The 26095-nt window shown below is 52.4% G+C and overlaps 2 protein-coding genes across 9 annotated transcripts in view; both read right to left on the bottom strand.

Moving 5' to 3' along the window:
- The window catches only part of TTLL4 (tubulin tyrosine ligase like 4), a 25948-nt gene extending 7034 nt beyond the window's left edge, over nucleotides 1–18914 (bottom strand). For 3 of the 7 annotated variants that reach the window (XR_006018141.1, XR_006018140.1, XM_042040615.1), the window contains exons 1-12: nucleotides 10729–14668; nucleotides 9942–10051; nucleotides 9450–9513; nucleotides 7372–7496; nucleotides 6868–6978; nucleotides 5890–5966; nucleotides 5052–5246; nucleotides 4886–4968; nucleotides 3665–3793; nucleotides 2922–3044; nucleotides 1326–1424; nucleotides 637–771 (exon numbers count right to left, since the gene is read on the bottom strand). Coding sequence is in view for 5 of the 7 variants with exons in the window: in XM_042040615.1 (XP_041896549.1) it covers nucleotides 637–771; nucleotides 1326–1424; nucleotides 2922–3044; nucleotides 3665–3793; nucleotides 4886–4968; nucleotides 5052–5246; nucleotides 5890–5966; nucleotides 6868–6978; nucleotides 7372–7496; nucleotides 9450–9513; nucleotides 9942–10051; nucleotides 10729–11984 (2507 nt within the window). In the remaining 2 variants the exon portion in view is untranslated. The other 4 variants (XM_042040612.1, XM_042040613.1, XM_042040614.1 and 1 more) reach the window with 4 other exon arrangements.
- The window catches only part of STK36 (serine/threonine kinase 36), a 14267-nt gene continuing 5517 nt past the window's right edge, over nucleotides 17346–26095 (bottom strand). Inside the window, exons 13-27 of one of the 2 annotated variants that reach the window (XM_042040610.1) lie at nucleotides 25894–25991; nucleotides 25436–25541; nucleotides 24529–24670; nucleotides 24124–24251; nucleotides 23420–23524; nucleotides 23119–23217; nucleotides 22835–22929; nucleotides 22453–22516; nucleotides 22184–22294; nucleotides 21965–22039; nucleotides 21381–21555; nucleotides 20826–20973; nucleotides 20466–20625; nucleotides 19454–20194; nucleotides 17346–19354 (exon numbers count right to left, since the gene is read on the bottom strand). In XM_042040610.1, coding sequence (XP_041896544.1) covers nucleotides 19214–19354; nucleotides 19454–20194; nucleotides 20466–20625; nucleotides 20826–20973; nucleotides 21381–21555; nucleotides 21965–22039; nucleotides 22184–22294; nucleotides 22453–22516; nucleotides 22835–22929; nucleotides 23119–23217; nucleotides 23420–23524; nucleotides 24124–24251; nucleotides 24529–24670; nucleotides 25436–25541; nucleotides 25894–25991 — 2388 coding nt within the window. In that variant the 3' untranslated portion in view covers nucleotides 17346–19213. The remainder of the gene's footprint in view (nucleotides 19355–19453; nucleotides 20195–20465; nucleotides 20626–20825; nucleotides 20974–21380; nucleotides 21556–21964; nucleotides 22040–22183; nucleotides 22295–22452; nucleotides 22517–22834; nucleotides 22930–23118; nucleotides 23218–23419; nucleotides 23525–24123; nucleotides 24252–24528; nucleotides 24671–25435; nucleotides 25542–25893; nucleotides 25992–26095) is intronic. The other variant, XM_042040611.1, reaches the window with a different exon arrangement.

Genomic DNA, 26095 nt, shown 5'->3' with positions numbered 1-26095 from the left:
AAACACCAGCCTGTCCCTTGTCTCATCAAACCAGCCGTAAGACACTGAGAGAAAAATCCTGACAACAGTTCTTTGAAGGGGGGGCTTCCAATCAGAAATAGTTAATTTTTCCATCTCTTCCCAGGTTTGCTAGAAATAGATAAGTCCATCCCCAGAGCCCTGTGTTGGACCATGGCTCTGTGTACAGCTCATGCCCACCCACTCTCGCAGACAGGAGGGGCCATGCTCAGTTACACTGCAGCTCCCAGCCCTGCCTGCACAGCCGGCACCACACGGCCGGGTGCCGTCAGGAAGCAAAGAATGGTGCACGAGGCAGTGGAACTGCTGATTGCTTCTGCCCACGCAAAGAAATCTCTGCCATCACCCGTTCTGTACAAGACACATCCCTCCTTGGCCTTCCTTTTTTAACATACTCTTCCCTGGCTCTAGCTGGAGCATGCCCAGCAAAGCTTTCTGAACTGCAGATGAATGTTGCTTTCACAGACAGGGAGTGCTTTGATTCCTGCAATCTGGAGAGAGAAGCTTCAAAGCCCATGGTCTTTCAGCACAGGCTGCAGGGGACATCACAAGCCAAACTCACTTTTTAGTAAAAGAAAGGCCATTATCCACTCTGCTGTGGCTCAGAATATGCTTTACCTTGGGGAAATGTTGACTTCTAAGATCCAGGGCTTGAGGTTTTCATCCAGCATGATATCAAACCCAAACAGCTCATGGCAACAATACGGTCGGCGCACGTACATCTTCACCAGGCTGTTCACATAGGGCTCAGAACTGCAAGCCAAGAAAAGAATGCTTGTTTCCAACAGTCAGACAGCAGAGCTCTGGCTGATCACAGCACATGCTGACAGTTCTGGAAGCATAATGCAGCCACGTGCTGCGGGAGCGGGTGGGCTGAGGGACCAACACGGGCCTGTGAGTTGCTGCGGCTTCATCACATATGGATCCAGCACTGCATCCTGAGCATCCCTGCTCTGTCAGGTAGCATCCACCTCTAAATACAGGATTCATCCTGCACCAGGGACCATTCTCTCAGGCTCCCAGGCAAAGCAGGGGAGACGGCAGCAAGCTGGGCAATTCTGGGTACACTGCACCTTCTTGGCCTTCAGGCAGGTCAGGGAAATGTAAGGTCTGTTTACCCACTGCAGCTACTGCAGCAGAAGCATAAGTAACAGGATGAAAGGAGGATCCACAGAGAAATACTGAAGCCAACAGCAGTGATACCATTTCAATTAAGAGCAAAAGGACCAGGCTGAGAAGGGACAGGACAGTCAAAGGGGACAGGGTGCACCTCACAGAGACACAGAGCAAGGGGTGCCAAGACTCACGCAATGATGGTTTTGATAACGATGTCCTTAATCTTCTCCCAGATGGCCTCACTGTTAACTCCCTTCTGGGTCAGGTAACTCCAGAGAGCTTTGAGTGCCCTGGGAGAAAGAAAGCAAAGGAGGTAGCTCTGTAGCCCCTTGCTGGTGGTGGCAAAAGCAACAGAGGGGAACCCTGACAGCACTGTTCCCCAGCATGGCAATCCTCCTGACATTCTCAAGCCTCTCAGTTCCCGGTTGCTGCTCTCCCCAGCCTGGCCCCTGGTCTTGAAGGCCCAAGCTACTAGGAACATGAATCTGTCATAGACTTCTCTCAGAACAGTCCCAAATTAGCACATGAGCTAGGTAAGTCAGGCCCAGATCTTCTCTTCCCTCCCCCTCCATGTCCTCAGCAAACCTCCCCTTCCTGCAGGCCTTCCCCCGCAGCACTGCAAAGCGGCTCAGCAGGAATCCAACAAGACCCCAAAAATGTTTTAGCTAAAGCCACTTCACTGGGGCTTCAGGGATGAAAAACATTTCTGAAAAATGAGGGTAACAAGATGGTATGGGGGAGCATCTATGCTTTTACAGGAGTTTCCCACACCACACTGAGTGCTGCAAGCTACCCTGCCACTGAGCCAAGGATGCTCAGATATTTCTCAAGTGAGACCATGTGGCTAATGGCCAGGAATCCAAAGGTCACGCTTCCTGCATACAAGATGGAGTGGATTACAGCCACACTTCTTTAACATAGGAGCAGCCAGCTTTGACTGCATGCAAGTATGGAAAACCCACACAATCCCACCCCCATGCAATTACGACTGCTGAGAAGCAGCAGACCCTGCTAAAAGTCCCAGTGGAGGAAGAGACCACTGTGTAGCAAGTCCAGGTCTAAGCAAACTGACCACAGCAAAACACCTTCTTCAATTCCCCTTGAAGTGCAGCAGCCCTGCCCAGGCTGAGAACTGAGAACTCTATCCTGCACTATTTTTAAAAGGGTTCAAACACCACCATGGAATCAGAGACAAGTTCCTGGGGCTTGCATCCATTCACCCATGGGACAGCAAGGAATGGGAACTCCTGCAAGACTGCAGCCCTCCTCCCAAGGGCTTAGAAATGGCACCACTGCTCCTATTCCCACCAAGTAGCACATAAATTAACAGTTCTGAACCAGGGCTGTCCCCTTCCCTGCCTCCACAGAGAAGTCAAGAGTGAGATGGGCAGAAACTCCCATCTAGCCAATTTAAGCATCACCCATTCAATTTCTAACAAAAACCAATCAGATTCTGCTTTAACCACATCCCATCACCCCCACCATAGGGGAAGGGGATGAATGAGCAGAGATGAGTGCAGCGTTGGAAGCAGGGAACAGCACAGACATAGGCAGGATGAACAGCAACTACAGCTCAAGCAGCAGTGGACAGGATGAGTCACAAGCCAAGGAGACCATCTGGATTCCATTGACACTAACTCATGCTAAAATCACTCTGCTCTTTCAGTTTCCCAAATGGGAGCTGATGTTACAGAAAGCAAGTTCAAGTTTTGGGTAAGAATACGGAAGAAAGTCTGACTTAACACTAAATAGAAAGAGCTACCTTGTACCCTAAAAGCAGCACCTACCATTTGTGTCCCTGACAAGCAGTCTCATCCGAGTTGGACTTGTACTCTGTGTTTTTCTTATTCACACTGTAGTTGGTCAAGTGCATGAACTTGTTGCTGAGGCTGTCCATTGAGGAAGAGTACCTGGTGGAGGCAAGAGGAGCACAAGCAGTCCAAGACTGAAGTGGCTGTCCCCAGGGCCATGAGGCAGGCAGACTCTTTCCTCATCTCAGACCACTCTCAGCCACTCACCAGCCCTGCTGCCTGGAGCTCTCTGTCCCCACAGGCTCAGAGCTAATGGAACAAATCATGGGACAGAACAGGCTGCCTTAGGACAGCAGAATGCAATCCCACCCTCACAGCATGTCCTCAAGAAATAAAAGCCAGAGCATCAATGAGCGGAAGCCCTGATGGAACTGCAGCAGCCTGAGGCAATACAATAAAAACTGGAAGAAACATCTCAGTTTCTGGTGCGCCAGCTTTTAAGCAGAATGAAGCATAATGTATTTCAAGAACTGCTTCACACTGAGCTGATCTTTCATTGGGAAGGTTGGAGGTAGGCAGCATCATCTCACATTCCCTTTCAAAAGTCACCTGCAGCGACCCCGTGTGTTTCCATGCTGCTTCTTAAGCAAGCAAGATACAGCTTTAAGCATCACCCTTATAGGGGATGACTCCCTCCTGCCCTGGCCAAAGCAGGTATCACAGCCACAGATGCCTCAGGGCCAAGGCAGCCCCCAGCACCGCTCTCCCGCACAACCTACTTGCAGCTGGCAAAGCGAACCAATCCATCCTTGAACAGGTAGACCCTAAGGGGATCATAGCAAGTGACGTAAACATAGAGCCTCAGGTCAAACTTCTTCCCGCCAATGAGGTAGGGTTTGTGCAGGTATCTGCAGAGGGAAGTAAGCACATAAAGGTTATGATTTCCATATGCAGGAACATCTCTAACCCCCAACTCAGAAGGCCTGGCAAAACGAGGGATTGATGCAGAAGCCTTTTTGGACAGTATTTCCAAGTTAATCACATCACAGATAAAATGAGGGAAGGAGCAGCTCTCCCATTCACGAGGAGTTCCTGCAGCACATAAACAATGTTTCCTTCTGCTCGGTTCCATTTTGAAGAGATGTTTTTCAGTTCTAAGGCACAGTAGCTTTTCCACACCCACAACACTGATCTCAACATTCAAGAACATCTAAAACATGCAGTACACCACAGATGGTTTTGTACAGTGAGCAGAAACAGTTGGATATTTTAATTCAAACCATTTGATTATTCATCCCAGAAGTTCATGATTTTCCATAGGGAAGTTTATCTCTTTGCACGGAAAGTGGGCAGGGAGAACAAACAAGCAAACACAGCAGCTCCCTGTCTGCCAAACACTGCAGTTTTCCTGCCCTCACAAGAATCTTCCCAGAAAGCAACCTCAAACCAAGATGAACTATTCCACTTTTCTGCAGAAGGGGAAGGAGATTGAGAACTCTTGTTATTTCAAGAAAATCCTTTGGCTATCATCTACATGCACTGAGGCTCTTACTGAACCATTCTAACTTGCATAAGAACAAATCTTTGACAACTGCCACCTCTTCCCTGGGGTTTCTCTTCCCACTCTGCTTGTGTGAACTGGATAAGGTTTGTCTCCAAACATGCCAAATCCCAGAGTACGGAGCAGTGGGAGCTGGATCACAGCAGAGCTGAAACTGTTCACCTGCCAGACAGAAGCTCCAAAAAGCTCATGAAACCAATTGTGTCTGAAACCTCAAATATATATATGCAGAGACAGCAGCAATCCAGTAAGCCCAGCTGCAGCTGACAGAGCCAAACTTTCAGCAGCAGGACACCCAGACAGTCTACAGAGAAGTCTCCAGATGCAAATCAGGTACTTCTGCTTTGCCACAGAGCAGCAGGCGCCCAGAACTGGCCAGAGATACAAGACACTAAGAGGTCTCAGGCTGTGTGTCAACCTTGGTTTTATATTCACTCACCTCTGTACTAGCAGTGGTCTCCTTTTGGGTAGCTGGCTCCATTTGTGGATGACCTGAATACCAATGCCTCTTGCTGATGCTGGCTGCAAAACACAAACAAGAAAGGATCAGATTATCTCCCCACACCTACAAGAAGACAGAGGATTGAGCTCTGCTTTACACTTACTGGTTTCACAATCCATTTCTGTCGGCTAGCTCCCTCCTCCCATGCTTTCCTGAGTAATTTGATGTCCTGGGGCAGGATGAAGGATTGAGGGAAGAAATTAAACTCCTTTTTCCCACAGCGAGCCTGCATCTTCAACAGGTTGCGCCACAGACGGTCCTTCCTTCCAATTTGAAATGAACCAGGGAAGTGGTTTAGCTAGAAAGGAAAACAGATGCTATGAGATCTCTCTGCTTCCCCAACTCCTTGTCCACCCCTTCCTGCTCCCTGGGCAGAGGATACATCCTTTTTTAATACAGCGCAGAGTGACACTCTTTGTTCCCCTCTCAAGATTGCACTCAAACTGATTCCACCTACTCCTGAAGTTTGCAGGGACAAACCACATAGTTTAGAGCATCACAGCTCTCCAGAACAGGCATGTACTTGTTACAGATACCAAGCCTTTGGTCCCTTGCAGGTTCCTGAAGCCATGAGCCACACCTGACTGTTCTGTGATCTGAGTAAGGTACATGCCCTTCGCTGCACTGGCAGGAAGGGCACTGTCCCTACCCCTCAGTTCTGCCAGAAGAAGGGCTGCGTTAAGCAGCAACAACTGAATTTAGAGGAAGCTCACAAAAACCCCCACAATTTGGCCACAGCCTCAGTCTGTACAAGAACCATCCTCACAGCAGAGATACTCATCCAGCTATGCCTGTCTCTTGGACTCCTCTCCCAGTTCTGGAAGGGATACTGCAGGGACAGCCTGCACAGCTAACACCTGGCCCTGAGGAGAGGGGCACCCAAATTGCTTCCAACACACTCTCCATGCACATGAAGGAGGTCAGCTCAAAACATCCCCTACCTTTTGGTGTTCCTTGATGGCTTTGAAGCCGGGGGATTTCATGTGGTGGCCCCAGCAACCCAGCCAGTCATTGCTTTCTGCAGGAAAAACAGAAAAGTCAGTGACCGAGTACCCTGCCACCCATAATGCCCTCTCAACCCACAGCACCCCATCTCCTTGGGCTAGCAGAAGTGTGCCAAGGATGCTGTACAGCACTCATACTCGCTACTGCAAAGCTGCCGAAGCAAGGGCTGTGAGTGGCATCCAGTAAACCAAGTGGGTGATATCCTTGCAAATATACCATTGCAAGGACCTGAAGAGGCACAAGGTCAAAGGAATGCCTTTAATTCCCCAGCATCATGACTTCTCTGCTTTATAGCTGGCAAATGAAGCAGTTGGCTAATGAATGCTGCACTGCAGAGGGACATGTAGGATGTCAAAACTTCTTAGGACTTCCTCTGCCCTCCATGTCTCATTATACCCCTAAAATAGTCTGTGCAGAGGTCTACTGATACATGCAGGAGTCCCATAAATACTTCCAGGAGATAACATTCCAGAGTATGGATCACAGCTGCAAATGCTCAGCACTTCTCCCACACATATCTTCAGTGACAAGAGTCCCAGCCCTGAGAACTCTGGCTATGGTCGGAGAAGATTACTTCCTCCTCAGGACATGGGGACAAGGAGCAGCAGTGCTGGGCCTGGCAGTAGATAAGGACCAGCCTCCTCAGAGTGGCAAGCCAGAACAAAACTGCTTCACACCTGCATCAGCTCCTGACAGCCCAGGAGCAAGTTCTTGTGGTCTCTGCCAGGGACAAGCCAAGAGGCAGATCAGGCCCTGACCTTGAATACTACAGGTCAGACAGGCAAAAATGTGAACCCAACATCCTGCAGTGCCCAGCCTGTATTGCTTCTGCTTTGTTCTTCACAAGCACTCTGCCTTCTTGTGCCCATGGGCTGGAGACAAGGAAGGATGCAATGTTGCCTCCCCCAACTTACTTTTGCTAACTCTGAAGTGGGACCTGCCAATGGTTTGCTTCACTATGTTAGGCGTGACTCTGCACATTTTCCATCGCAGCAGCTTCCTCTGCTCCCAAGGTAGCTTTTCCACTAGGAAGGCAAAAAGTTAAAGACTGAAGGAAAACAAACACAATACTTGGATCTTCTACAGCTGCAAAATTCTTATAGTTTGCCACACACGGACCAGGCCTGTAGACAAGGGTGTGTAGCCCCCATTCCAGAACCATCATGGAGCAGAAGACTGCACAGATGGGGAAGATCCAGGACACTGGAACATTTAGTGGCAGCCTGAGTCATGCTCCAGACAATGGAAGCAGCACAGTTTACTCCAGTCATTTGGATCTCACAGTAGTGCTGGGTCTCCTCATGGGAAGGGTTAAGGGCAGCCACTGCCAGCCTGCTCCAGGCTGTGTGCTGGCACCACTTACTCCCTAATAACGGGCTTGCCACTCTCACCCTATGCGACAACAGACCCTGGCTCACCTGTCTCATCCCGAGTACTGAAGTAGATAGTTGGAGGCACATTAGGGAATAAACTGCAGACAAGAGCTGGTTTGAGCACTTTGTCTTGAGCCTCAGCAGGCTCAGCCAGGCACTCGATGCAATTCCTAGGAAAGATGAAGCAGTAGCAGCAGGCTAAAAGTGAAAAGTAACAAAGGAAGGGGGAAGCTGGAAGGAGCCTTAATCTGGGTATCAGGAATTTGCACCATTGTTGCAATGTGGTGCAAGCAATGGGCACTAAGGTCAGTAACTCGGTCTGCAGCAATGAGGGGGTGAGCCTGCAATGAATGCACATGCCAAGTAACCACTCTGGGGTTTGTGATTTTCTGGGGCAAGGAGTGGAGTTTTTTATGTGACAAACCCTGTAACCTTGTCCAAGGGAACAGGGGGTGGAGATCATAATACATATGATTTAATTGCAATCCTCATGATTTTGCTGTGTTGCAGGGAAGAGGGATGGAGTTTTACCAATTGTACGTACACCTTACCACAGCAAGCCCCAATACCTGAAAGGAGGGGTAGAATTTGTAATGTTTCTATTAAAGTTGTGATAATGTGAAAAGTAGAGTTTGCAATGAACGTATACTGAAATATATGCCACTGCAGCCAGTGGAAGGAGCCACACCAGAGCAATCCACTAAGGAACAAAGAGCAGCGAAAGAAAAGGAACTACAACACATTATCCCCAATCTCACAGGCCACCCCTTGCCTCACTGAAGGGACTGAGTGTAGCCTGTGGCAAAAGGGTTGCAGACCATGATAGGGGAAGAAGAGGTGTTTTCTTGAAGTCCTTGGTTGTTTCTTTCCCTTTCCAGTACTGAAATCAATAAGTAAAACTTTGTTAATTGGCAAAGGATTATATTGGTTAACATTCTCTGGCACAAAACTGGTTTTGTCCACAACAAACTGAAGGCAGGAGACAGCTGCAAAGGTTTCAAGCCCAGGCCCACACACAGCCTGCACAAAGAAGTGGTCAACATCCCTCTGTCCTTGCTGCAAGAGGCATTTGGCCCAAGCACTGCTGCCCCCAGAGGCCAACCAGACATATCCTGCCAGAAACAGCTGCTGGGCCAGTTTGCATCATCTCAGCAGGACTTTCACAACCACATGTGCACACCCAGAGCCCTGTAGCACCCTAAGGCTCAACATTTGCTCACAGAAAGCCTTGCTTGCCTCCCAGATTAGCGATGACACGATGGGAAGCAGCAAGTTGTCAGACAGACAACAAAGCCTGAGGCAGCCCTGGTGCAAGACCAGCTCCCACTGCTAGATGGGCAAAAAGAGGTCCAACGAAGGCCAGCCAAGAGTCAGGAAGGAAGGGCTCAGATGACCGCAGGCTGACCAATCCTCCCAAAAGATTCTCCCAAAAGCTACAGAAAAACCCAGGCTTCAGTACTTGTTTCTAGGATGCTACGCTGAGACACAAAACTCCAAGGAGCTTTTGCAATCTCTGGCCCAGGACACCTCCACTCTGCTTCATCTGCCAGGCAATGACTTTGCAAGAGTACAATTTAATCCAGTAAACCTAACTGAGCAACTGGCAGTGCCAGTGAAATTAAGACCCCTGTTTTGCTGAAGTAGATGCACCCTTAGCACTTTACAGGCTGCTGCCTGTAGCAAGAGAGGTAGTTCTAGTCTGCAGGGTAGCAAGAAAACTCACTTTGGCTGGAACATCTGTTCCTACCTTCAGTCCTTTACCCCACATGCTACCGTCTCCTCTGTCACCATGGAGGGCAAAGATGACGGAATCACAGAATATGCTGATTTGGAAGGGACCCACAAGCATCATCGAGTCCAACTCCCTGCCCTGCACAGGGTCATGCCCAAGAATCACACCATGTGCCTGAGAGCATTGTCCAAATGTTTCTGAACCGTCAGGCTTGGTGCTGTGACCACTTCCAAAGGAGCCTCTTCCAGTGCCCAGCCACCCTTTGGGTGAAGAATCTTTTTCTAACAGCCAGTCTAAACCTCCCTTGACACAACTTCAGGCCATTCCCTCAGGTCCTGGGACAAGTCCGCACAAATATGCCAAGCTCAATGCACTGTTTACAGCTACTAACCTGGATACAGGAGTCACAGAGCCACTGGATGACTCATCAGCATCAGAGGAAGCATCCGAGTCACCTGCAGGAGTGAACAAATTCAAGTTTTGTCTCCATGAGGAGTGAATGCACACAGAGTTAGGGAGGGAAGAGAGAAAACAAATGCTCCAGGGGAAAGAACGTTCCAAATGCCCCAAATCCTTGGATCCTGGCTTTTGCCCACCAACTGGTGTCATAAAAAACAGGGAAGGGAGCAGAGCTGACAGCCCTGCACTGAGAGGAGATGGGTAAGTTCTGGAGAAGGACAGTGGTGAGCCCTAGCTTGCTCCCCAAAGGAACCGATTCAGTTCCTCCTTGCTGTTACAGCACTTTTGGGTTCAGCACATTCTGAAATGACAGCATGAATGTAAGACAGGAGGGCAGCTCTGCTCACCCCCAGCTCCCAGACAGCTCCTGCACTCCCCACATTGAGGCATGGAGCACAGCCTTCCCTGGGGAACCAGCACTCACTGTCCTCATACTCCTCTTGACTGCAGCTCTCATCCAGGCCATCAGGAAGTTCTTCCTCTGCTTCATCATGGGGATGGCTCGGCTCCAGCAGTGACTTCTCAGCAGTAGCACTGGGACAAAGGACATCACATCAAAAGGAATGCCACATGGTTTCTGGGGCCAAAAACCCAGTAGCCCATGAGGCAGCATGAGATAATGTGGGCAGGGGAATGAGGGCACTGTCCTCTCCAGTGCTGAGAGCACTCACCCCAAGCTAGCAAGATGGAGAGGCCCCAGACCATGCTGACAAGGAACGTGTTCCAGAGCAGCTAGAAAGAAGAGGAACAAGGGCACCCTTCTCCCAGCAGGAGAAAAGGAGTTCCACATCCTCACACCCTCCCTATCCTCTATTAGCTGTGGTCTTTTATGAACCCGTGTCTCTGACTAGGAAGGCCTGGCTCAACAGCAGGCTTCATTCAACACATGTGCAAAGCTTACCACTGCAGGCAGGGCCCCCTGACTGAGGAGAACAAACTAGAAATCCCACACAGCAATTCCATGCTGTGGTTGAAGGCAGAGGTGGAATGCCTTAGAGCCATCCTGAGTGCCTGCGTCAAGCTGGGAATTGCAGGAAGGCAACCCACCCACCAGGATGCAGCAGCTGGGTTTTGCTCATGGACACAGCCCATGGTTATCCTTATGGCCACCCCGTATTGCCCACAGTGCTTCCTCTCCCAACACATGCAAACACAACCACCAGCCCAGCACATCCTGCCATAACCTCCCTCCTCCTCCTGCCTCTACTTACTTAAGCTTTCCTGGGACCACAGCCTGGGCCTGCTTCTCCTCTTTCTCCAGTTGGATGGTGGACACCTGTCCTGCCACTTCAGAGATGGCAGACGAGTGCAAAGGCTCTGTTTTCACCACCCGGTCCCCAGCACACTGAGGACTCAGCATGCCCACAGGACGGCAGCCAGTGCTGCAGTCGGGAGCGCCAGCACCCGAGGCCAAGGAATGGGGGCTGATCTGCTTAGTGTGGGCAATGGCCCCACAGGTGCCTGTAAGGCTCGAGTTACTGTTAAGGCGATGGCTCCCCAGCTCCAAGTTCAGGGGAGTAATGCTTTCTTTCCGGGTGATCTGCGCTCCGACATGCTGCCTCCTCCTGCTGTTCCAGTTGGACAGGCTGCCCACATTCATAAGGCCAGAACTTTCGACTTGGCACCCAAAGCCTTTGCCTGTGGCAGCCTGACTAGGTAGCTGCTGCACAGCCTTCAAGATGCTCTTCTCCGGTTCTTTCTCTTTTGAGCTGTGAAGTCTCCCCTTAGCGTCCTCCCACGAGCACTGGTCCTTCCTGAGGATCACACTGCTTGGAACAGGGGTAAGGGAGGGGATTGTGTTTTGTTCTGACACAAGGTTGCCGTTCATCACTGCTCTGTTGATCAGGCTGCTAGGGAAGTTGTCTCTAGTGCCCCCAGTGTCCCCAGAGTGGGACTGTGAAGCAGCAGGAAAACTCCGGGTGTTTTCCACCTTTTTAATCTTCAGTGACTGCAGAAAAGGCACTTTAGCACTGCTTGGCCGTAGGAAGGAGCTGTTACTGAGCACTGGTCTACAGGAGCTGGCAGCCTGCTGACCTGAGCTGAGGGCAGAGCCTTTGACCCCAGCCCCAGGACGCTCCTCTGCCAGCAGGCAGGGCTCCATCAGCATGGAAGACATCACCCTTCCCGTGACAGAGCCAGTGTCTGGAGGGCTGCAGAGGGTGTCTTCAGTGGGCTGCACATGGCATAGCGATGGTGAACGCAAGAAGCAGGATTGCTGCAGAGGGATCCCCGAGGGCAGCAGCATGCGATCCTGGAAAGCACTCACATATCTCTTCTCTAAATTCCAGACGGGTTTTGCCTGCTGCTGAGCGAGCCGCCAGGTCCAGCACGGTTGAGGTCTTTCTGCCAGAAGGGTGCCTGACGCCAGCCCAATGCTCTTCTGCTGTTTGGGGCCCAGATTAGCATGGTCTGGTCCTGCAGACGCCATGTAGAGCCATAGCACGTGAGGCACAAGCACATCAGTCATCTACAGAAGCATCTCTGCTGGTCTGAAACAAGAGGACAGCATGAAAGACACTGTTGCCCTACCAGGGCACAGCACCCAGCCCAATGCCACATGAGGAAAGCAGGGTGAGCTGCTTTTCCTGCAGGATGAAAAACACATCTCCCATCTACTGAGCCCACCAAGAGCCTCCTAAGACCAAGTAAAAGAACAGCTGGCATCTCACATGAAACCAGAGGATGCAAAGAAAAATGTAGAGAGGGCCATCTGCAGGAAAGCTTGTACCCTGTAAACACACGGGGCTGCCTGACTACCAGCCAGGGCCATGGGGTAGCAGCCCCAGCACAGTAGCCCTGTCTGCAACAAGAGGCTGCCTGCCTGGGACCCACTCCTACAGGTCTGTGTCTCTGACATCAGCCTCCCGACTCACCACAAGCCCCAAAACATCTGCTTATTTTTTGTCCCTGCTCCTTAAAGCTTCAGCTCATAACATTACACAACTAGGCAAGAACCTCAGCCCCTGCTTTTAAAAGGAGCATTTTTTTGTAGAAAAGCTCAGTGAGGGCTAAGGGCATCCTGTAAAGCCCAGGACTGAAAAGGCAGCAAGCAGCAAATGCAGCGCTGTTCTAACATCAACACCTCGGTTTCCAGCAGAGACTGGCACTACTGTGCACATACATTTCTCCCCACTGCAGTCCTACAGAAAAGCCTCCTGCAAGGAGCAAACTGGCAGACCACAGAGCTGCAGATATAAGTGTCCTGAATCCTCCTAGAATGAACTATTGCACCATACCTGCAACATCCTCTTGCCTGAGGAGAAGGGAAAAGAGAAAACAAACCACAAGCCAGTTATTGCTTTAACACATGCCTAGAGGGCCCCTGGATACAGCTGCGATAGGAATTTGTATTCCAAGCAGGCTGGCTGGTTCTTCCACCTTCTAGCTCTCACATTCTTGCATGTTTAAAAAAAAAAAAAAAGGTATAAAAAGAAGGATAAGGAGTGCATCAACCATCACACTCTCGCTTTCCTTGCAATACACATACGCACTCCTTTCTCACCTGAAAGACAAGCCTCAGATGCAGTAGTTAAAGTGTAGCTTGGAGACCCTGAGGTTGCTCTGTAGCACCATGACAGCAGCTCACACCACCACAGGGCTGGGTCAGACAGACCTACACCTGCCAGATCTTCTCAATCTGTGAATCAGCTCCAGTCTCATGTGCCCCAGAACAGCACATACCAGGTCAGCAGCATCCCAGCCAGAGGATGTAGGAGATGGAACATCCCATGCAGGATCCCATAGGAGCTACACATTCTCAAGGAGAGCTGCTACCCTGCCAAGCTCTGCAAGGAAATATGGAAGGTGCCAAGTCCACTCCATGCCCATAGGGCTGCATTGCTTGTTAGTGCTTGTACAGTCAAGCTGAGAACTCCTGATGAGGACAGGACACCTGCATCCAAGTGGGAGCTGCAGCCCAGAGGGGCTCCAATCTCCAGGGAAGAGAATCTCACAACTGAGATGTACAACACTATTCCACTGCTACCCAGTCTGCCCCCAGCAGCAAACCTGGCTGTGTTGTGACATTCACAGTGATTAGCACAGAGTGAAGAACTGTGGCTCAGATGCCACCACCTGCCCAGCTCAAATTTCCACCAGTAAACAAGGGAGCAAAGCTTGGCTTCCACACACTGCCCCTCAGATGCACCCAGCTCCCAAGCGAACTCAGACCACAAAGTGACCCTAGCACACCAGTGAACGGAGGTGTTAAAGAGCAAATTAAAATTCAAGGAGAATGAAAGTGTTCCTGCCTAGAGAGTCTGTCACTGTGGCATCACATGTGCTGCCAGCTTGGCCATCGCCTGCACTGTCACCCAGCAGTGAATGACCTTGCAAAACTGGCCGGCAGTGAAAGCCATCTGTACCTCATCTCCACCCGGCTTTACAGCTATCAGTGGATCATCCTGCTGTAAAAATAAAAGCGATGTGGCCTAATGAAGCTGTAACAAGGGCTGTGAATCTTACAGTCAGCTTATACACAGGCGTGAAAATGCCAGCAGAAGCCCTGTGTGACCCCGATCAGGAGTAAGTAACAACAGTAGCACAGATGTGACTGACACAGACACGGGGGTACTGCTGACAACTGTGGCTGCCAGGGTGGAGGTCTGGCCATGGCACGGCCTTAGCTAACACTGCCTGAAAAACAGCCCCGCAGTAGCAGACAAGAATGTGCTGAGCTTGCCTCTCTCTGGAGCAGTTTTGTCATGGAGTTGCAGAAGCGTCTGGGCCAGCAGAGGGGAGGGGTGTGCTGGAAGCAGCAGCTGCATAAGAAAGTGGTAGGGCCTTTAGTACAGCTTTCAGTTAAGGACTAGGCTGGCCAACAGCTAGTCATCACCCCTGTTTCCCTGTGGAGACACAGGAGCTCAGAGATAGGGGCAGAAGGGGCAGGAAGGATGAAAGGAAGATGCCCCCACAAGGGGCAGGTCAGGATGCATCCAGACTGGCAGCACCAGCCCATACTGCCTGTCCTTCCCGCCATTCACCCTTCTGTCCCACCTCCTGCATGCCAGCACAGCCAACTCTAATGTCCACCTGAAAAGTGTCTCCCATCCTTACTGCAAGGACAGCTTGACAAAGCAGCTGCTGAGCATCCAGGAGATGGAGGGAGGCACCTTCACATGCCAGGCTGCGGTCACAATAGGACAGCAGCTGCCACATCTCTGTGGCTCTGGGCAGGAACAACATCACCTGCCCCACAGTAAATCCCTGCTGGTTACCAGTCAGGGAAGTCTTCCCTTTATCTTTAATTCAGTTGGAGTTTTGGGATGGATAAAGGTCACAGCTTGATGCAATCCCTAGTTCTGCCAATCCAACCCTACGACAAAGGAGCTGGAGTCTGTTCTGCATCTCACAATGGAAATAAAACTACACTCTCGAAATTTTATTGTAGAAATGTGAGCTAGGAAAAGCCCTGGGTGAACTGGCCAGGCTGGAATTCAAACCCAACCCAGTAATTAATGGATCTTGGCTTGGACTTACTGACACACAATACAGAGGCCAAAGCTGTCACTGTTGGAGTGACTGTACAGCTGCACTTGCTTACAATGATTCTGCCAGCACCTTCTATTGTCACACAGGTTGCTCACAAATGTTGGGACATCAGCTGGAGCGCTGCCACAGCCTGTACAAATGTCACGTCACAAGTGCATAGGACCAACACATGCCCCAGCCTCTGTGCACCCCAGGAGCATCAGTCAAAATCCTTTCTTCCAGCCCGAGCCCTGCTGCAGCATGTGCTCCTCCAATGGCAGCGTGGCAGCTCCTCACAGTCCTCTCCCAAACAGGAAAGGACAAGACCTTAAGAGCCCAGATATGCACATCATCCCACTGTTAAAGGAGTTTGGCTGGGGAGGTTATTTTAAACGAAGCTTGGTGACACACTTAAAATAACAAGAGCTTGTAAATGCATGCACCGCAAGCTGACCTGATAATGTGCTGTGAGTCACACGCAGCCCAAAGGAGGAGAGGTTAGACAACTGCAATTGCTATTGTTTTCTATGCCATTGCAAGGTGCATATTCTGTTTTGACAATTAAAAAGGATAACATTTTTTTCTAAATGAGACCTGAGTTCACACCAAGTTCCTCAGTTGCAGCTCTGGGACTTTTGATTAAAGCTTGAACAAGCAAGTTAACAACAACGCAAAACACAGGTTTTAAAACAATATACATTTCAAAATAAGCGTTTGTATCCCTTCAAAAAATTTAAAACTTTGAACAAGATTAACAACATTGATCTGAAACCAACTGAGTGCCTAAAGCTGCTCCAACAGCTGGTAGCTAGGTACAAACTTGTGTTTCAACAGCATATTCAACTTGTGTTTCCACCCCCCTTCCTCCCCTACAGCAGCTCCAAGAAACAAGTGGCCTCAACCGCAGTCACACACCATGCCAAAGCAGTGCCTGAGGCTACCAGCAAGTACAAGCTGAAGAGCAGAGGGTGTTGCTGGCCACAAGTTGTTCATGAGGACAAGACAGCTCAGAGACAGCTTAGCTACCACAGAAATGCTGTTGGTGCAACAGCCTGGTGTGCCGCTTTGCCACAGTTAAGCATCACTGTTCCCTCTCACCTCCAGTGTCATCCTTGCAGAACCACATTCTGTGTGCAAATCCAGAGGATGATAATCAATTTCTGTCCTAATCAAGACACCAAGTTTTTCTTGGCCACTTAGGTCAAAAAAAAAAAAAAAAAAAAAAAAAAACCAGTGAGAAATCAACCTCTGTGAGGATGCATCAGCAAATTCCACTTCATCCCAGGATTACATTTGTGCCAGGGTTGCTCATTTCCATTCAATAGCTGTGTGCTGAACTCCACTCCACACTGAACAGAGAAAGTATGAGAAGTGTACGGCTGCCCAAAGAGACCCTTTATGTAAGCAGAGCACTGCCCTGCAAGAGAAAGAGAGTAGCTCCTTGTGTGCTCCCCTTCCCAAGGCGGAGGCAGACCTCAGGGACAACAGGATGCTGGACCAAGCCATGGGAGAGCTGGAATCGAGCCACCACCTCACCCTGTGCTGCAGCAAATGCCTCCCTCCATGCACACACACAGGGTGGGCTGGGGACTGAAGGGTCATGTGTTTGACTTCACAAGGGACTTCCCCACCACTCTAAGGGCATTGAAGCACCGTTGCCAGACTAGGCGAGGAACTCTGGCATAGTTAGGCAGAAAACCCAGGACTGTAGCTTGAGTGCACCAGGGACACCTACAATAAAGGGCTGGCTCAGTGCTCACCCCAGGAGAGCTGTGACCAGACAGTGCAGGGGCCACAGCAAAGGGCAAAGAGCATGGAGTCCCTATTGCTATCAAAGGATATAAACTTTTCTCCCTGGCAGATTCCCCAGGCCCTGAAGCAGACATGCTGCATAGTGACAGCAGACCATGCAGCTCTGTTTCCTCAGCAGTGAAGCTGGCAAGTGCCTGCCCTTCCTCCCACACCTGATTTATACTTTTTCATCACATGGGCTACAGAAGCAGTCCTACTGCAGCATAAATGAGAGTAGAGAAACAAGTCTGGGTAAAAAGCAACAAGCTAAACCATGAGGTGTTTAACAGCCTTTCATCAAGGAGGTCTACAGCCCATTCCTGGAGATCCAAACTGAAGGGACAGCATTTTCAATTGAGCTTCATGATGGGAGAAAAGGTACCGGAGAATTACATGGCAAGACCGGGGAAGAGTTTGGCCACCAGTGTAGGAACTGAGGGCAGTCAGCACAGCTCCATCTGGTCTTAGCAGGCTGGCCTTTAGTAGAAAAATTAAAAAGTGGAGGATTTGGAGTGAGTGAAACAACTATAAGACATCAACACATAGCAAGGAGACAAGAATTACCCAATTAGTTCAAAACACATAAATTCTTAGTCCATCCTCTGTTCTTAATACATTTTACTGAAATATATCTGCAATTGGAAGAAAAGATTCCCAGGTTTGTCCTTCAGTATGTGCTGAGGACTCTTCCATGTCTTGACAGGGCTGGGAAAAATTCTTCTGAAGGCACTGCAAAACCCTCACTCCATACAGCAATCTCTCAGAGCTCAGGAGTGGAGAAGAAACAGAGATTCAAGGTGAGAAGCTGCCAAATACTCCCAGACTTGATGTATGGCAGGAACCTGGGAAATGTCAAGGAGTGGCACCCAGCCAGGCTGACACAGCAGCCAAAGCCCCCAGCCTGTGTCAGTGATCTGACATCTCCACGCAGGCACTGTTATCTGGGGATGGTGACATTTGTCCCCTCAGCTCCTCTTCGAAATGTGATCCCTGCTGTGCTGAGGATCCAACAACTGAGGTGTGGAAGGGGGCAATTGTGATCAATGAACTTTGCCTAACATGAAACAACTGCAGCAAGAGAGCAACAAAAGGACAGACAAATGCTACTATCTGCTGGGTACAAACAGTAAGAATCATGGAAATACTATTCTATAAAACTATAATACGGCCAACAATCCACTGTAAATTCCCCCAAACTATCCAAGAGTCACAAGACATCATCTGCCCATTCTGTGAGGAGCACACCACAATGAGGAAGACAAGCCTCATCTCAGGGAGTCATGTAGGCAGGGTTTTGATGTGGAGCTGAGGGGCTGAACTGACTCCCATGAGACATCCACAGCCCAGCTGTGAAGGGAGACAGGAGGCTGGTACAGTGCCACAGGGCTTCCCCATGCCTTCACTCCTCATTCCCTGCCCAAACCTGGAGCCATTCAGGAAATAGTCCAGGCTTGTCTCAACTCAGCTCTGCCTTCCACCTTTCAGACTCATCGGCTCGTTTTTACAACACAAGAGCAGCCAAGCCAAGACCTCAATGAAAGGATGAACAGCCAAGATGTCCCAGCACCCCACCTGGGCCTGGTCAATCCCAGCTCCATCCTCATACTCCAAGTACCTTTGGAGAGGCTCTCTGGGGCCGTGGCTGGCTGGGGAGCCAGCTCTTCCTCCCTGCCGCTCGCCCGGGGAACATGCTGTGTCTCATTTCTCCCACTGAAAGCCTTTGAGGCCAGAGGTGCTACCAGGATGCTCTATCCTGGCCCCGGAGCGCCGCCCAGGCCACCAACCCCAGCACGTCTCGCTACAGAGCGCTCCCGACCCACTCCCGCAGCCCCACGGGGCCACAGGGCAAGGCCATGGCGAGCCCCGCGAGAAGGCCCGGGATGGAGCGAGGTGCCTCCTCGGGGCTCGGGCACGGCTATGGGGCGGAGGGGCCGGGGAGGCAGCGAGGGGGCCAAGGGCCCTACGCCCCAGTGGGGGAACTCTGAAGGTGGCACCCGGGGGGACACACGGGGAGCAAAGCCCCGCTCCACAGAGCGGCCCCGCCGTACTCACCGCCCACCCGGGCCCGCCGGACCCGCCGCCGCCGTTACCATGGGGAGCCGGCGGGCCCACGTGACTACAGCTCCCGGCAGCCACCGCGCCACGGGGTGCACCGCCCCCTGGCGGCGCGGCGGAGCCTGGCGGCGGAGCTCAGCCCCGCGACGCGGGCGCGGCACTGGGAGCCGCCGGGAAACAGGCGGTTTCGAAAGGAACGGGCATTTTTTTCCAGGGCCGGATTCCCACGGGGGGCACCCCGGGTAAAGAAGGCCGGGTAGAGTCCCCCTCGAGCGGACAACGCGAGTTCCAAGGAAGGTCCGGCTAGAGTCTGAGGAGGGCGAAGGAGGCGTCGGTGGCGTCCGGGGTGCCCGGGCGTCACCGCCCAGCGCCGGTCTGCGGCTACAGCTGGCTGGGCCCCGCGCGGCCGCGCAGAGCTGCGAGGCGGCGGAGGAGCACCTCGCAGTGCCGGGCACAATGCGACCGGGGACTGCCACCGGCCAGCGCGGCCAGTCTCTCGGTGGCGTTGAGGGCCAGCAGGACCTGCACAGCCAAGAGAGGGACAGGAGTCACCCACCAGTTTGACCCTTGTCCCCACAACTCCATAGGTCCCCCAAAGGAGCCGAGGTCCCCGTGCAGTACCTGCTGGATCCCGGGGTACTGGCTGAGGGCTCGCAGTGCTTCGAGGGCTCCCTCCCTCACGGTTTTGCGCGGGTCCTGGCAGGTCACCTGCAGCAGGAGGTCGGGGGCCCTGTTCTGGATTAGCAGATCCCGCAGCTCCGCCCCGCACTGGCCCAGGTTGCTCAGGGCCAGGGCCGCGTTGCAGCACGTCTTGGCCTGCGTGTCGCTCAGCAGCCGGGTCAGCGTGGGCACGGCCCTGCGCAGGGTCCCCGCCGGGCAAGACGCATGGAAGGCGGCGTTGCCCACTGCAAAGGTGGCTGCCCTGCGCACGCAGCCCTCCGGGTCCGACAGGCACTCCAGCAGCCTCTCCAGCCAACCAGGCTGGCTCTGCAGCGCTGGGGGAAAGCTGTGGCGGAGCAGGTTGCCCAGCAAGTTGCAGGTTCTGGCCCGTATCAGGTGTTGCTGGTGGCTGAGCAGGTAGGTCAGTGGCTGGTCAGCCACATCTGAGTCCCTTAGGATCCTCTGGAGAAAGAGCAGGTGCTCTGAACAGGTCCGGGCCATGTGGGCCAAGAGAGACAGGAGGTCAGTTGTGAGTGTGACATTGTCTGAGAACAAGACAGACTTCAAGAAGGCAACAATGTGCTCCGAGGCAGCAGCTTCCCTCACTACTTGGTCTATGACCTGTGTGTCAGACACAACAAGATGGCACAAGAGGCCCATGGGGAGCTCGGTGAACGAGAAGGGCAGATGGCGAGCGCAGACCTAAGGAAAAAGGACAGACAGCACTGCCGAGTGCACTGCACTCACGTGCGAGCCGAGCCAAGCCAAGCAGCAGCTGAATGCAGCCAGCAGGTCAGCACAAGCTTAGCAGCCAGTCAGGCTTCTCCAAGGGCTACATAGCACCCAACTGACATCCCTGTGTGGGCAGGAACTGCCAACATGATGTGAAGTGGTGCCATGCATTGGGGACTGCAATGCAGGGAGGTGTGCCCACAGTATGGGGGGAAGGAGGAACACAGGGCCAAGAGAGTACCTGCAGCAGCTGGGCAGGGATCTGGGTATCTCTCATAGCCTCCATGATCAGTGCTAAGGTGTCTTTATCCACATCCAGGGCAAAAGGGAAACAGAGGAGCTGGCAGACCTGGATGACCACATCTGGGACAACCTCAGGGTCCCCATCCTTTCCTGCTTGCCTGAATATGTGAAAGAGAGAGGGCTTAATACAGAGGTGATCAGAAAAACCTCAGGGCAAGGGGCAAAGGGCATTCCCTGCACCGGACACTAAGAGGCTCTGCAAGAGCCAGGTCAGGAACTTCTGAGCCCTTGGTGTGCTCATGTCCATGCCCCATTCAGCAGCTGAGCTCTGCCCACTCCAGCCCTTGCCACAACTCACATCTGTGCCAGGCATGCCAAGAAGCCAGGGGACAGCAGTCTCTTCAGTGTCACCATGAGGACACCATGGGACTGGGTGAGCTGAAGCAGGCACTGGTAGGACTCACGAGTGAAGACTCTGAGGGCCAGGCTGAGGAAGAACAGGGTTCCTGCAGGGGAAACAGCAGGCAGAAGGGCAAAGCTAGAGAAGGCCGTAAAGTCCCTTCACTTCTGTCTGTGCTACCTCAAGGCTGCTCCAAGGTGGATTCTGTGATTCCCTGCCCAAAACCAGAAAACCTCCACCCAGGTGGTCACACCTGCCAGAGTGGACATTCCCTGCAGCATAGACACCCTTTTTCATTCCTCCACAGCCAGCTCAGCTGAGCTACTGCCAACTGGACACAGCATGGGCCAGCCCGGCCCTCTCTCCCCAGAAGACACTGCAATCTTCAAGAAAAACCACCTGAGTCCTCTGGCCTCAGGGAACAGATGTGAACAGGGACAAACATGGGCAAGTCTGAGAGCAGGATGTGAAGCAGGGTCCAGGGCAGATGCCCTGCTGTCCTGCAGCTCCTACCTTGAGGGGAGAGGAGGTTCCAGTCTGGCTCTGCCATGTGGTGACCAGCACCTGGGGGCGGGTCTCCCTCCAGCGCTGCCCTGTTGGTGCCCACATGAAGCACCACAGCAACACAATGCCAGACCAGGCTCCACAGCTCTGAGGAAGCAAAGCCCTGCTCCAAGGCCACATCCTCCTACAGGCAGAGAGGCAGATGTCAGAGGCCTTCATGGTCCTCCGTGGCTCCCCAGGGTTCTGATAAATGGCTCTGCCAGCCCCATGGTCCTGTGAAGGTCAGGGCTAGACGGACATGGCCCACGGGTCCTGCTGCACCTTTCAATAGTGTCAAGCCCAGGGCATCTCTGCCCTCCTTCACTCCAGTGTGCTCATGGATCACCCCTCCCTGCCCACCACTCTCCCATCACCCCTCCCTCCCCACCCATCTCCCATCAGGGAGATAAGCTGACTCTCATGGGGTTGCACAGCTCAGCCAAAGCTGCACAGTTCCCTGGTTTCCCTCAGCCTCATTACCAATCTGCATTCAGGCCTTTTTGCCACCACACCTTTTGGCAGGGACAAGGCAAAGGAGATGGCCAGACTGGTACCTGTTCAAGGAGTTCCAGCAGGAGGAAAAAGAGCCCATCATAGAGACCAGCACCCATTGGCAGGGGGAGCCACAGCTGTAAGAGAGTGGGAGACAGTCTGGAGCTGGGTGCTGGGTTTGAGGGCAGCAGCATCACACTTGCACCCTTCTGGGCCCATCTCTGCACACCTCCACAGAGGGGTATGCATGGCTCCCCAGCTTCTCTGTCCCTATCCCATACCTCTGCAGGCGCTGTCAGTGCATTTGTCACTCCTGGTAGGATCTTTTCTCCCTTGAGCTCCAAAGCCACCCCATGCTGACTGAGCTGTGCCAGGAGGAATGCTGCAGCACCCTGCAGGACAAGGAGAGCTCAGCACCTTTGGGACTTTCCCATCTGCTTGGTCACTATTGACCCTTCATCCCACCCTGAGTGAGGAACAGTAAGGCCCAAATGGGATGCAGGGGTCTGCAAGGCTCTCAGTGGTGGCTCTGGCAGTGGGGGCGGCTTACCACGAGGGACACGACAGGAGACTGGGTGATGAGGTCCACAGCCAGGGTAACCACCTCCTCAAGCCTGAAATGCAAGGACCAGGAGACAATCACTATGTTCCCACAGCTTCACATCATGCAGAATGGCAGCATCCAAATACCCACAAGGCTGGCAAGCAGCCATGTTTCAGGAGGAGCCCTGGTTCACAGCACCTCCTTGTCCACACTGGGTCATCCTCACCACATCCTCAGCACCCAACCACACTGCCCAGAATTCCACTGGTATGTCTGGATCAGAGGGATCAGTGGGACAGGTTCCCAGCTCTGGGCAGGGTGCAGGACAGAGGGCTGTTCAAGGCAAGGCATGTTCCTCTCCCACCCATGAGTGCAGGTGGGTGCTTACCTGGGAGGGGAGGCCTGAAGCTGCAGGGTGAGCAGGGCCAGCAGGTACAGAGAGGCTTCACAGGCTGCCTCCTGGGCCACCTCCACCACAGGGACCTACCAAGGGAACAGGAGTCATAGCAGGGGAGAAGAAGGTGTTTCTGGGCCCCGGAGGAGAACTGCACTCTTCAGATTAAACTCCCCTAAACTCTTCTTCCCACACGGATTGGGCTGACCAGTGCTCAGAGGAATGCATCCTGCTTGCCCATGCTCCCACTCCACCACCAGGGCTGTGGTCAGTCCTACCTCACCCTTCAAGAGCTGCATGAGGGAATCCCACAGTGGTTGGCTCCTTCCCAGGTGCTGGCACAGGTTTGGACAGGCATGGCAGCCAGCGTAGAGGATCTGCAAAGCAGAGGGAAGAGATGCCTACCAGGACAGGTTCCACCCCATGGCTACCATAAGCTCATTTATTCAATAACTGACACCAGGCAGATGGGAGGCACTGAGGGCTAAACCCACGGTTCCCTCTTCCCCATGCTCCTAATTCCAGAGCAAAGGCCCAGGCACCTCTGGGCAGAGACAGATAAAAGGATGGGGCCATTACCTTCAGGATGTTCAAGGAGCAGCCTGGGTGCTCCAATCTCCCCAGCAGTCTTGCAAGTTGCTGGCTCTCTCCTTCCATAAGCTTTTCAGCTACTGCATGAGCAACCTGCAGAAATCAGCCTGTTTTGCACTCTGGGTACCTGAAGGACTGCACAGACTAGAGAAGTTTAATGCTAGCAACAATTTAATGAAAGAAAGCATCTGCTTCCTACATTTTGCCTGTGTCTACTCAGGAATGCCTATCTGCCATGACCTAGCATGGCTTTGATGCACAGTCCCAGAGCTGAGATGAGCAAGGTAAGATTCCTCCTCTGCTTCCCTCCTTGTTGACTCAGAGTTAAAGAATCAAATGTAAACCTGTAATTGTTTTCCCTCTTACTGCCCCTTCAATTTCAGATTTCCTACAGTTCATATCACTGTAATAAAAGAATTCTTCATGTTTTCCATGCATTGCCTAGTTCTTTACTTAGCCCATCTCAGAGTTCAGATCCTAAGTTTGAGTCTCTTAATTGATTCAAGAATCCGTACATTCCTAGGGTCAGCTGCTGGCTGGGGAGGTGCAGCCCACAAATATGAGCCCTGCAGCCAATAAAGCCAGAGGATCCCAGCCCTCCACTCTACTGCTGAGAAAGAGATCCTCCTGGAAAGGGCTGCTGCCCCTGTGGAGACCACACCTCTTTGCCCCGTACACAGAGCTGGTCTGACCTGCTGCTTGGCTTCCCAACAGCTGTTTCTCTCCAGGGGGATGCTGCAGGCAGCAGCCAACGCAGCCAGGAAGACGTCTGCCACACATGGACTCTGGTCATGGGCTGACTTGCCCTCTGCCGCTGCACCTGCACAGGGACAGAGCTTGGGAGTCATGCTGAAGGTGCTGAGGGGCAGCAGGATGGGGTTGGATGGCAAGAGAGGAAAAGTCAGTCTTGTGATATGAGGAAGGTGAGATCTGGGATTGAGGGAGGAGAGCCCAAGTTAGCAGGGGTCTGGACAGATAAGCTTCAGCCACCTCTTCTGGCCAACAGCTCTACAATGGCCGTCAGTGCTCTGATGGAGCCCAAGGGCAGGAGGGAGAAGAAACCCCAGGAAGATGTGGCGAGCTGCTACTACTGCTACCTCGAAGAGCAGGCTGCTCTGAGATGGATCCCTGAAGGAGTCTGTTCAGCAGGGGCTGATACTCCTCTCGCAGCCTGGTGTAGAAGCGTGCAGAGATAGAGGGGTCTGTCGTGTCCAGGCTCTCACAGAGCTGGGTGAAGCACTAGGAAAAACACAGGGGTTGCCATCACTGCAGACTGAGTGTGGGAGGGGAGAGAAGGACAGCACAGGAGGAAGCTGTGGGAGGACAGCAGAGATGGGGAGAAGGACTCATGCTGGAACTTCAGGGACCTCCAAATGTCCACTCCAGCCAGGTTACTGTACGGGACCCACATATGGCTGCACGCTGCCGAAGTGAGGGGTACATATGGAGGCACATGTCCCTTCTCACCTCTATCACAGCCTGGCAGAGCATGTCCAACAGCTATTTTTGCTCTTAATTCTTCTGGCTCTAAAACATGCAGCTCAAAAACAAAGGCTAAAAGCAAGATGATATAAAATGTGAGCCTGTATGCATTTCCTGCCTGAGCCACATGTGAATCATACTCCAACGCTGAGAACCTGCTGTGCCCACCCAGCACAATCCCAGCAGCAGAACTTTTGGCAGCAGAACCAGAAGCATGTCTGGCAAAGTGACAGTTTTGGTGCCAGGGTGTGTACAAGAGACTGTGCCTGCCATCAGCTCAGCTGGTAAAGCCACACCAGAATGGTAAAGCCAGCAAAGGTGCCCCCTCAGAGACCTTCTTTATGTATGCAATTCCCCACAAAAACCCCAAGGGGTCAGACAGCCTGCCCTGACAAGAATACATTAGACCCCGTAGTTAGGAGCACAGTCCTCAGCCTGTGTTCCCCCAACATACACAGACAACCCCATAGCTTCTGTCCCTGGGGCAGAGGGTGTGGCAGAGGGAGATGGGGGTACCCTTACCAGGAGGCTTTGCTGGCAGAGTCTCATCTCAGTGTCAACTGGTGCAGCCAGCAGCTCCGGCAGCAGGGACAAGAAGCAGTCAGCACTCTCCTGAAAGGCCTGCAGGCTGGGGGGGGGGCCAGGGGCAAATGAGTGCAGAGAAACACAGCCCCTTGCTGTGAGGACAGGATCTGAACACGCCCACATGGTGCTGGCTAATGGAGCAGGCAGCACACACACTGTGAGCTGCTGTCAGCAGGCAGCACAACTGGACTTGTCAACTGTGCCTTTCCTTTAATTAGTCCCATTCAAGGAAAGTGCTCCTCTGTAAGCTCAGCAATATGGCATGAAGCGCTTAGACCGTGATGCTTCCCCACAGAGGCAACTCCAGCTGCAGACTATGAACACCACCCTTCTACCTACTGCCAGGTCCCCAAAGTGGCCACACGAGACCTCAGAGAACAAAAAGTTGTTCCTACCTGTCCTTTTGCCCACTCTCCTCCAGGCTGCATTCACTGCTGAAATAAACTTTGGTCACCATGAGGATGTCTGTCAGCACAGCGATACACCAGGGCTGCTGCAGAATCCAGAAAGAAACCACAAATGGGGATTGTCTGCTGGCCATCCCCACACCACTGTGACAGGATCCTTCCCTGCCAGAACCTCCCCCTTCTCAAGGGT

The sequence above is a fragment of the Corvus kubaryi genome, unplaced genomic scaffold (genome assembly GCF_017639235.1).
Source record: "Corvus kubaryi isolate FWS band 111438036 unplaced genomic scaffold, C.kubaryi_AGA036_p1.0 37396, whole genome shotgun sequence".
NCBI classification, from domain to species: domain Eukaryota; kingdom Metazoa; phylum Chordata; class Aves; order Passeriformes; family Corvidae; genus Corvus; species Corvus kubaryi.
The sequence above is the reverse complement of the archived record's forward strand: the minus strand, read 5'-3'. Positions and strand labels throughout refer to the sequence as shown.